Here is an 11,765-nt window from a genome sequence, read left to right as displayed (position 1 = left end):
ATATATGTATACTCTAAGTCTTTCAAGATGCTCTGTGATCTTGTTGCTGGCACCAGCCCCAGAGTGACCCAAGGAGGAGCTGCATGATACACGTTTCCCCAAAGTGCTGTCATCCACACTGTTCAGTTTGCCCTCCCAGTGCTCTCTTGCATGTTTGGTTCCTGGATCACATGTTCATCTTGACACTTAAGAGTACTTTTTCATTATCAGCAGGCAGGAGCTCACATGAGAACAGAGGTGTTTAATGGGGTGGCTGCAAAACCACAAGGCAGGTTATCAAATTCATTTGATATTTATGTTCAGGTGAGCTCTTCCATTAGGAGATAGTGTGGTTCTTCACCAGCTCTGATGCTCTGGAGCTGCACTTGCCTTCTCCTGCATGATGGGAGTTGGTGAGGGGTTTGCAGTGCCTCTCATGAAACCTTTCCTTTAGCAAATGCAAGTCTTCACCTTGTGCAGTCAGAGGTGAACTGGAGATGTTGGTTTGCTGGTGATGATCTTCATTTGCTGACTTGTTTCCATAGCTTTTGAATTCCAGGAACAACCTCATGAAGTAGAAGCTTTAATTGGGTTCAGTTCAGGCTCATGCCTTGTGTAAAATTTGCTTTTAAGTTGAGGAGCAGGAGTCTTAATAAATGACCTTTTAAATCTTATTTTGATTTTATTCAGGTGTAGTAGTGTGCTCATTAATAAAGATCCTGCAATAGGTCTCCCATTACATCCTATTTAATTAACAAAAAAGCTGTAAGATTTATTGGATGTTTTCAAAATGAAAATGGGAGTTTTTAATAGATTCTCTGATTAAGAAATACTGTTCTGCATACATGATGGTGCCCTGAAAAATTATCACTTAACAGCTATAGATAAAGTACTGTTCTGAGACAAGCAAAACTTGCTTCTTCCCTCACCCCTCTCAGGCTAGAGCTTGTGATGATCTTACCTTAAGGAAGAGGTTTAATCTCCTCTTGCAGGAAGGGGAGGCTGTTAAGGAAAGGTTTCACCTGTTGTGTATTTAATATATCCAATCTTTTGTTTAAAAGGCATCGTACATGAGGCAAAAGAAAGATGCTTACTTTGCTGATGGACAAAGGAAAAAGGACTGGCATAACAAAGAAGCTATAAGGAGGGACTCTGAGCGTGTAGGTAGGTAAGATTGCTATAAAAATGTTGTAATACAGACTGTAATTTGATTTTATTTTGTAGGCTGAGTGTAGAGCAACATGTTCAACTTCAGGGTCAAGATGGTGTTCTTGACATGATGCAGCAGTTAAAGGCAGTTAATCTGTAACTGTGTTAATCCCAATTAAACTCCTTTTCCCCCAATTCCATAATAATCATTTTGAGGTGAAAAATGTATCAGTAACATCTCAGTGGGTTTTGTGACACATGCAGTGTTGCTTTCTTAAGAACTTCAAAAAATAATTTAAAAAAAAAGGTGTACATGTGCTTCTCCTGAAAATGGGAGATCCAGAAAGGAATAGAGATAATAAGAAAGATCTTTGGACTATTGCATTCATGCAGGTTTTGTTCCATGCTTCTTGCAGCACAAGTCAGGGTCCAGTTTGAAGGTCACAGCTTTACACTGGTGTGCCTGCAAGAGCTCAGTTTGGAAATACACATATCCATCTGTGCTGGAAAAAACAACAGTGCTGAGGTACTCAAACCATGCAGATTCTCCCTTCAGGGAAACAAAAAATGTTCTGTAGATCCTCCACAGCATTGCCATAGCCCTTTTGTCTGTTTGTGGTGTTAGAAGGAAGACTTTTACCTTGTACAATTTGCACAGGTGAGTGGTTTGTAGCAAAACTGCTTCTGAAATAAAACTGATAGATTGACATGGTTCAACCAGTGCTAAATATGACACAGAGCACAAAGCCAGTGAAGGAATTTTCAAAGGGCTATAAGATGCTCTTCTTTTGATATATGGATTAGTTTCTGGCCAGTTAAGCACCAATTAGTAGTAATGATGCATATTTACTTTCTGTCTGTCCCCAGGAAATGGAGAACAGGGAAAACCTTACCCAATGACTGATGCAGAGCGAGTGGACCAGGCGTACAGGGAAAATGGCTTTAATATCTTTGTGAGTGATAAAATTTCTCTGAATCGTTCCCTTCCAGACATCAGACATCCTAAGTGAGTATACACTTTGCATTTCTATGAGTGAAAGTTTACCAGCCCTAAATTTGCCACGTCTGCAGGAGTGTGTTCTTTTTTTATTATGGATTCTCATACCTTTGTTCATCAAATACAATCCTCTCACAGCTGAGCCCTGCTCTCTCCTTAATAAAGGACAGTGTGTAGTAATTGCAGTGGGAAATAGAGTGGACCAAATCTGGAGAGGAAAAAAAAAGAAATCCCCTTTTGATTCCAAATGGCTTAAAATTACCCCAAACTTGCAACCCTGCGCAGAAGAGATCTTGAACTTAACCCAGAGATGACTACATCCTTCACCTCTTGCAATGTGACAGTTCAGTTCCTGAGCCACCTGACAGAGCCAACAGCTTTTAGCAACTAATGAGGTGGAGCTATTTCCTTCTGTAGTGAAAGTGGTGTAAATGTCTAACTTGGCTGACAAGTGCCCTAAGTGCAGTCAGGTGATGACATTGTCACTAAATGCTCTGTCCAGTTCTTGGACAGAGGTTTGGCCCCTAGCTGGAATTGCTCATGAAATGCTCAAGGAGCAGAACAGGGTGTGAGTAGCTCCACTCAGCTGTGAAGAGTTTTATCAGATTTATGGATTATTTTCTTGGACATCTTCCTCAAAATCAGCCTCATCAGGGTTTACAAGTAGAAACTAGTTCCAGTTGAATGCTGACTTTCAAGTTCATCTGGTTTTGAACATTATCCTTTAGGATGGTGTCAGACTGGAATTTGTGCAAACCAGAAGGAGTTTTTCATTAGCAAAAGTGCTTCAAATACACTGGTTTGACATCCTTTTCAATATATACTCATAAACCAGAGCACTGAGTATAGCTCCATAAATATTTCAGCATGCAGCTGAAATGTTTAAACATAGAGATAAATCAGGTAACTGAAGATGTTTGATGATAAGCCCATACTCAAGTTTTAGGAAATACAGTTTGAGTTTACTAACCTAAATTCTACCTGGCCTCTATTGACAGGGGCTGCCTTGGGCTCTGAGAACTTAAACATCAGACAGTGCCAGTATTTCCTTACCTGAGGATTTAATATTCCTTATATTCCCCATTGTTTCCTGAAATTGCCAACTATATGTTGCCAATTCTGCTATTTTAACTTCTTTTAAATGTAGAACTTTTGACTCCAGCCCCAGTTAAAATTAGGAAGTGAAGCATCTGCTTAAGCTGTGATTAATGATGCTGCTGCAGTGGTTTGCTCGTTGCTTGACACATCCTTTCCCTCAGTGTAGGAAGCTGTAATTGTAGAGGCCTCGAGGAGAGGATAAACAGCATGTGCATAGTGGATGCTGAGATTAGCTGGGCAGGGAGCAGGGTTACCTGTAGTGGTGATATGCAGCAAAGGAATTCACAACTGGAAAGATCTGCTGTGCATTCTCTGTGCCCATTAAAAAAGAAACACCTGAAATGGTGTGGTTTGTGTTATTTGGGAGGTTGATGAGGGCAATATATAACAAAGTTAGGCTCAGACCTAGCCATAAAGTCACAAGTCCATAAAGAGCATTCCAGAAAGAAGGGAGCTGTTTGTTTTAGAACCTGAGATAGCAGAGACTTTGGAGATGTGCCCACAGACAGCAGGGAGTGTAAGGAGAAGGTGAACTGGGGAAAAATGCAGCATGTGCTGTCCTGAGCTCTGGGGGCACAGCTGGGATTCTCCCCAGCAGCTCTCCTGGGTGGGGAAGGCCAAAGAAGCAGTCAATGTGTGAGACTTTTATATGTCAAACAATGTGTCACCTCTGCTTTCTGTTAACTGTGGGACTCAAGGAGCTGGGGACAGCATGTACTGGATCTGCCTGGTGCACACATACAATTGTTTCAACAGTCGTCTTCCCCTGATAACATTTTCTTTAAGTGCCTCTGAGGTTTTTAATATTAAATACTAATTTTGCAGGTCTTGTAAAGCAATTGTAGATGTGGTAGCTGGAGGGAAACAATTTTTCTCCATGCTTAATGGTTAAACTTAATAGCTAAAGTTTCCCACTTGTTAAAGTTAGTCAGAAAACGAGAATTCAAGTTTTAAGAAGAGTCAGAAGATATTCAAGGGCTCTTGGTTCATATTGGAAGAGAATTACAGCCAGTAGCTATCTCAGAAGAAGGTTAAGATGGCAGTGCCAAGGGCTGGATGAAAGCAGCCCATGCAGCTTCAGTTTGCATCTTGCATCTGTGCATTGCAGACACAGCCTGCAAGCTCTTGGCAGCACCCCAAGACAATTCATTACACCCAGAATAAGCTACTGTCCTCTCACACGGGCACCAGAGTAACTTCCTGTAGCCACAGATGTATTGAGCTTGTATAACATAGGTGGGAAAGGTACCAGGAAAAAGCTGCCACTGCCAGAGCTGCTTTCATTCCTGTCTGTCCTTCCGGGGAGCTGGGAAGGAATTGCTGTGTGCGTGCATTGAATTGTGCATGTGGTGACAGCCTCACTGAGGCCTGGCAGGACAGAGTGTGCAGCTCAGCTCTGGTGGCTGTGTAAGAGGTGTGGTCTTGTGGCAGGACAGGGAGCAGAGTGACCTCCCTCCCCTGCTCCTGGACAGAGGGCTGCCTGCCCAGCTGGCACTGTCATCAGCACACTCCAGGACCTCCATTCCCACAGCCACCTCTGGTTTGTGCTGGACACGTGGGGTTCAAGGAATGGCATATGTTTTTGACCCATAATGAACTGGGTATTTTTAACTATGATTGCTTACTGTGTGGCCTTAGGTGTTACCTGTTCAAACTCCACTTAGGGCCACATGTGCAGGAATGTAAACACTGCACTTTCCTTTAAAACCAGCTTCAGCACCTAATAAATCCCCCTGACTCTGTGTGTTGCTAAGTGTCACTGACCATTAACACTCCCCACTTCATATGTTTGGGTTTTTTTTCTCCTTTTGGCCATGTAGACTAGATCAGGTCAACACTGGTTTGTTAAGTCCTGGAAGTTGGTGGGTTTTTCCAGGCGCTTTGCATCAATTTGAGGTGTAAAGAATGAACTTAACTACTTGATGGTAACTAATATGGAAATGCTGATGGTTTTTGGCAGCACCTTTTGACTTGCTCTATCTGTGTCCAGCTGCAAGAATAAGCTGTACCTGGAGAAGCTCCCAAACACTAGTGTGATAATCCCATTCCACAACGAAGGATGGTCCTCCCTCCTGCGGACAGTGCACAGCGTCCTGAACCGCCCCCCCCCCGAGCTGATAGCAGAGATAGTGCTGGTGGATGACTTCAGTGACAGAGGTATGATGCTTTGTGTGTGACATCTCCACCCTGTTCCCCTACCTAAGAGATCAATGAACTTGCACATATGTGTATAATGACTTGACCTTTTAAATTTGCCAGCAGCAGAGCTGAGGTGAATCTTGCTCTAGTACGTTTGAAAGCAAAAATACTCAAGTTCCATGTTCAGGGTGTGCTGGTTTAGCTGCTGATGGCATGGGCTGTCCTGTGTTTTGGGTGCTGTGAAAAAACAGGGAAGTTGGTTTTAATATTCTGCTAAGGGCCTGTGTAGCTCTTAACATTAACCCCAGGGTTAAATGTTTGATGCTTGGAATAAAGAAAAGAAGACGAGGGAATAGCTCACTCCTTTCCTCCTGTTTTTTAGTGGAGTTTTGTTTTTTTCCTGGACACAGAAAATGCGAAAGAATCCTTGATAAAAGGTTTGGTTTACCTTTCTCCTGAATTTTGTGCTCCTGAAAAGTAAATCTGCAGCATCCTGAACTTTGCTCTCACTCGCTTGGAACTTCACTCCTTGTTTTGTACTGCGTTGCCACGAGTAGTCACTTTGGATTGGGTTGAAGTGCTATAAGCAAAGGTGTGGAGTCACTGGCACAACACATCACCACAAATGGAACAACCACTTGTCATTGCAGCTGCAGTGTGTACGTGTAGTTGCTGAATCTACTTGTGCTGGAGCAGAAGGGCAAGAGATCTTTTTCTCTGAACCATTTAAATGCTACATGATGCAAATTAAGCTTCATCTTGTTATTTTGCACTCGTGCTAGAAAAAGGCAAGCAAAGGAGGAATGAATACCTCTGTGACATAGACATGGCATAGCTGGAGAGATCCTATGCAAAGTCCTCTGAAGTAACTGGTGTTCTGTGTTGAAGAGGGCACAGTGACTTTAAGGAGTTTATGGTCAGATCTAGCAACTCTATTTTCTTGTTAAAAGTTGCTGAGACTATTTAGCTTTATGAGCTGCAGAGTTCAAGTGTCTGGCACTGATATTAGTCAACTGAGAGAAAAGAGCTCTCTATACAGATACTGAAGGATACGCCTCCAAATAATGTGACAGGTAGGAAGCTCCTAAATGAGCTTGGAAAGATGCTTGTGAGTATTCAGTGTTCTGACCTATACTGACTTTCAAATAAGCACTACCCAACAGCTATAGTGTTTGTTCTAAAGTACTGCTCTAATTAGTTTGCAAGCAAGCCATGCTGGTTTGAACAAATCAATGTTATATGAAATAAGATTTTCTTTAGAGGATTTTCAGGCTAAGCTGAGGAGAAGAAAAATCCACTCTCCTAACAAGGTCTCTCTATTGCTACTCAGTCTAGAAGCAAATTAGACAAGCTCATGCTGTAAACACAGCTGAATTGTACAAATGGATTCCTTCTCAGAGAAATGGAAGTAATGAAATCTGTTTTCCTTGTTCCCTAAATATGTCCTTCTGACCAGGCAAAAGAGAGCCCTCCTGGCTCTCCCACGCCTGCTCTTCCTCTGCCTGTATCTATGCTGTTTGTCCAGCTCACTCATGCTCTGGTCCCTCTGCCTCTGAGGAGGTGCAAACTCTTCTGTCAGTCGTCCTTCTTTCATACAAAGGTTGCAAGAAGTAGCTGAGATGAATTCATGTGCAGCATCTATTTATAGATGGATATAAAAGACTTCTAGTGCTGGACAGTGAGCTGAATTGTTGAGGGAAGAAAATGACACAGGCAAAGAAAGTGCTAATAAAAAGCTGCTGGGGCTTTTTTTATTTGGAGGTTTCTTGTTTTGGTTTGGTTTTTTTCTGTTGGTTTGGGGTTTGGTTTTTTAACCAGTATTTTCCTGCTAGCGCATTTGATTTATGCACATTGGGACAATTATTGGTGAGGGTGAGACATTTTTTCTTCAGTGCTGTCAGTTCTGTATCTGCATTTTTTCAGCAGTCACTGTTCTTCCTATACCACACTGGGGTTGACTTCCACATCCCTCCCTGAGTCATCCTTAGTCTTCAGGAGACTGTTAAGTCCTAAACACAAGATTTTGACTTGAAAGGCTGCTGGTTACTGATTTCTGGTTGTGACTTATCCATTGTATTTCTTAAACAAAAGGCAAACCAGAACAACAAACACTTCAACCCAATAACTGAGAGTTGATAACTTAATGCACCAAACTGAACTTCATGAATGAGAAAAAGCTCCAAGAAAGCTTTTACTTCACATGTTTGAAAGGGCACATTCTTGGATTTGGATTGTTAAGCCACTGCTCTGGTTATCTGTTCCTTATGATTAAACTGGGCAGATAATAAAACCCCAGTGTCCAAGCTGATGATCATCATCGCTGTGCCACAGAACTGGTGAGCAGTAAAAAGAATAAGATTTCTTGATTTTTCTTTGCAAATCATAAATGTTTAGTCCTCTGCATCATCCTCAAGATGAAATGCCGTGCCCCTGTTTCAAATGCTCATCCTACAGATTTGTAACCGCATCTTTCTCTTAAAATTATGGAATTGCTGTTGGATGTAGTGATAGTAGAGGCCACATCTGAGATCAGACGGGCATAGTATGAACAGTAAATGTCAGCTTCTTCCCCAAAGAGATCAGTAAATAGCCACCATAAACTCCAGTGAAAAGCAGAAGATGGAAAGGATAATCACTCAATAAAAATCTCTTATTAGTATTTTACCAAGAGGTTACCCTGCCAAGATAAAGTATCTGATATCTCTGCTGTACCTCACCGTGGCCTTTCGCTCCAGGGTTGTCCAAACAGACCTCTACACTTTAATAACTCTTAAAAGACTAACCTTCAACAACTTGGCCTTGCCTGGCAAGGAGACTCTATCTCCCTCACCAGCATTTCTTGTGTACCGACCTGTGTGGGGTTAAATGCTCTGGGTTTTGCCAAGCTGCCCTTGAGGTGCTGTTAGCATTGCTCTCTTGTTCTCCTGTAGGACTGCTTTCTGGGGGTGGTGATGTTGGTGCCAATCCATCAGCCTCTTTCATCCCTTTATCTCCTCTTTCATCCCTTTATCTCCCACGTGGTGAATCTTTGCTTCACATGAAGTAAAGACGACTCTGGTAATAATAGAAATAGGAAGTGTGGAAACCTGCCTGCTGCACACAGCAGTGTTTTTCCAGCCAGATGTTACTTTCATATGGTTTGCATCTGGTTTTAAGGCTGAGAGTAAGGAATTTTTGGTGTGTCTATGAAGAGGGTTGAGCAGATGGCTAACAAAGTGACAGGAGAGTGAAGACAGATTTCTGGGTTAGTTGGTGGCTGCTGTGGTCTGCAGCAAACCTGAGGGGCAGCTGTGTGGCATTGCATTATTGGAGCTCTTGGACAGATGAATCATCATCTGGAAGTGTCAGCAGCCGTTTATTTCTTAATTTGTTTGAGAGAGACAATTCTGTGACCTTTAGCAAAAAAACATTTTTCATCCAAAAAACGCTGTCCTGGTGACAGCAAATCTCAACAGTGAGCAGCAAAAGCTTTATGAGTTGTGTTTTTGAAATGTTTTCTTTGCTTTGTATTTGAAAAGTCAAAATGTGCTGAAGCAGCTTGCTGTCTGGATTTTTTTTTTCATGCCTGCAGTATAATGCAAATGATCAAAATCTAAAAAAAGGCTTGAGCCTTACTTCACACAGATTTCTTGCTGGATTCCACATCAGCCAGACCATGTCACCTCTAGCAGCTCTTTCCTGACTCTTGAATCTTTCTGGGGATTCCCTTGGTAGGGTAGTTTGGCTTAAAAGAAGCTGTTTTCCAGCATATGCCATTGGTCACAACAGAGTAAACATTGCTATTTTTTACTTTCTCTATTAGTAGTTCTGTTACCAACATAGCATTGCCATTAAGACTGCTGTAATGCTTTTCTTTCCCCACAAACTCAGCTGAGATATCAGTGATATAAGAACTTCTTCCCCAGCCATAAACATTTCAAAACAATTGCAGGGATTTAATGTGCAGAAGAATATAAGTTATTGAAGAGGGAGGCACCAATTCAGCAGACTCTTGTTGGAGAGTAAGAATTAACCCACTCAGCATTGACTGCTGCTTCCTCCATGGTACAGAGAACTGCTAGAGACCCACAGAGTGACCTCCATGGACTTGATTAACCTCAGCCATTGCAGGGTGATCCAAAATAACATCTGCCCTTCTCGGATAAGCAGAAATCAGGATGCAATACATGCAAATTGTGACTTTAGAATTCCTGATCATAAAGCCTTGTAGCTGTGGCAGTCCTGTGTGGATTTGTGGCTTCACTTTTAATTTCTATAGCTATTCTTTAGGTCTGATCTCAGTTAAATTAGGCCTTTTCATATGCTGGCTTGCAGGGTACTAATTATATCCCTCTGAGCTTGTTTTTAGCAGAATGGCCCTAAGTAAACTAAAATGTTTTGTTCATGTATATTAGTTTCCTCCTGGGGACTGTCATGAGAAATTTGTTTGCTTTTTGATTATCTAATTACCATGCTGCTGAGTGGGAAGTGGGTTCTATTATATCATAAAAGTGGGAGGAGAGAAGTGGAATTGCAGGTCAGTTTGTAACACTGCAGGTTTTGGGTCAGTCTGATGGCATTTTTGTTATTGAGTGCAGACAAGGAGGAACAGACAGGCAGTTCATGGTTCTTCAGGGTCTCCTTCAGTCCCTACACCTGCAATCTGAATTGGCTGTGGTGAGAAATGGAGCTGTTCATCTCTAGTGTCTGTCGTGTACAAAATGAATTGTTGGTCTCTGTCTGATTCTTGTAGCTTGTGGACACCTCTGGCGTATAAGCTGTCTCAGTGTTGGTGTGAGCAAAGGTAAAGCTGTGCTCTGTCTCTCACTAATAAATGAACACCCTTAAGCTGAAGGAGCAGAGGATGGCACATTTTTTCTTTGCAGGATGCTTGTCTGAATGTTTCACCTGATAGACCTGATTTGGTAGGTCTGTAGAGCAGAGGAACATCAGGTACTGCTGCTGAAAGGCAGAAGGCAAACTCTCTGATTTGGAGGAGAGGTCTTTCAGGTGCAGGCTGGACTGGGACATGTGCAGAATCACAAATAGCTGAGTTTGGAAAGGACATCTGGAGATTATCTATCCCAACCCCTCTGCTCAGCTGCAGCAGGTTTCTCCACATCTTTCTTATTCACTCAAGTTCTGAAAATCTCCAAGGGTGGAGACTCTACAATGTCTCTGGGGAACATCTTCTGCTGTTCAGTCACTCATTCAGTGACTTAGTTTAAGAAAAATATAGCTTAAAAAACCCCAAAACCTGATGTTTAACAGTATTTCCTGTTTGTGCCCAAGGACTCCCAGATACCTAGGGAACACCTGTAAAAGATACCACTAAAACTTCACTTTTTTTGCATTTGTGTGCTTATCTGGAACAAACTGATACCATGTTTTTCAGCCTTTCCTTTAATGTCAAACCTGGTAGGGTTTTTACCTTTTCACCCTTTTCAGCAATTGAAATTTTAGAGTTATTCAAGGCATTTTAAGCTTCCTGTGTGCAGAAGGCTGTGACTTAATTGCTGAATGTCACTTAAAAGAAACATCTTGCCATGTACTTGGGGCTAACTGTGTGCAGACAGGAAAGGGTACACACCACACAGGGGGCTCAGAAGTGCTTTGGGTTTGTCTTATTTTATGGCTTAGCTTGACAGAAATCAGTGATTGTGGCTAAGTGCTTAAATTTCATATAAAACTCACGTTTCAGCATTCAGTTATTTGCATACTGAGTGACAGCCTGTTCTGACTCGTTTTTAAGATTACTTTGGTATAAATGACAGTGTTTTAGAACAAATGTTGTCCCTTGTTGAGGAGGAGAACTGCAGCATCAGTCATCTCCAAAGCATGAGTTACATGCAAAGCACTGTTTGGTACAATAATAAAGCTGGATGTGGCAGCACTGAAAATACTGCAGTCTCCAAACATCGGGATTGTTCTGGAGTGTTAACCCAGCTGGGCTCTCTGCCTTACGGCTCTGTGTGTCTGTGCAGTGGCACGACATGAAAACTGAACATCCTTCTTACAGTTACTAGTCAAAATCTGCACCTGTGACTGGGAGGCAGCAACAGCTTCAGCCCAAGTACTTGAATGTAGTTAACCCAATATGACAATGACATTTGCAAAGTGAACCTTCTGGCTTTTACATTAAACACAGGATGTTTTAGGGAGTAAAACATACCAGGATGCTGTACAGCTACAGCATACTTGGCTGCAGTTGGTTTCGAGGAGACGATTTTGTTCTGAGCAAGGTGTATGGGAACTCATTTTCCCTTGGGGGGTCATTAGGGGGGGTTATGGATTTCACCTTCCTCTTTCTTCCAAGACTAACCTGTTACCTTCAGCTTTATTTTAATTTGTGATAGTTTTATTTCGGATTCTATTCTGTTTATTTGTTCAGCCATTTTTCATTTTTCCTTATTCTTTTCCCACT

The 11,765-nt window shown here is 42.0% G+C and overlaps 1 protein-coding gene across 1 annotated transcript in view; it reads left to right on the top strand.

Annotated features, from left to right (window-relative positions):
• Window positions 1-1,040: 1,040 nt before the first annotated feature.
• Window positions 1,041-11,765, top strand: part of LOC103804410 (polypeptide N-acetylgalactosaminyltransferase 10) — a gene marked incomplete at its 5' end in the record, with an annotated part of 40,240 nt that continues 29,515 nt past the window's right edge. The window contains 3 exons of the mRNA XM_009077022.1: window positions 1,041-1,143; window positions 1,996-2,134; window positions 5,214-5,380. Coding sequence (XP_009075270.1) covers window positions 1,041-1,143; window positions 1,996-2,134; window positions 5,214-5,380 — 409 coding nt within the window. The remainder of the gene's footprint in view (window positions 1,144-1,995; window positions 2,135-5,213; window positions 5,381-11,765) is intronic.

The sequence above is a fragment of the Acanthisitta chloris genome, unplaced genomic scaffold (genome assembly GCF_000695815.1).
Source record: "Acanthisitta chloris isolate BGI_N310 unplaced genomic scaffold, ASM69581v1 scaffold11476, whole genome shotgun sequence".
Taxonomy (NCBI): Eukaryota; Metazoa; Chordata; class Aves; order Passeriformes; family Acanthisittidae; genus Acanthisitta; species Acanthisitta chloris.
The sequence above is the reverse complement of the archived record's forward strand: the minus strand, read 5'-3'. Positions and strand labels throughout refer to the sequence as shown.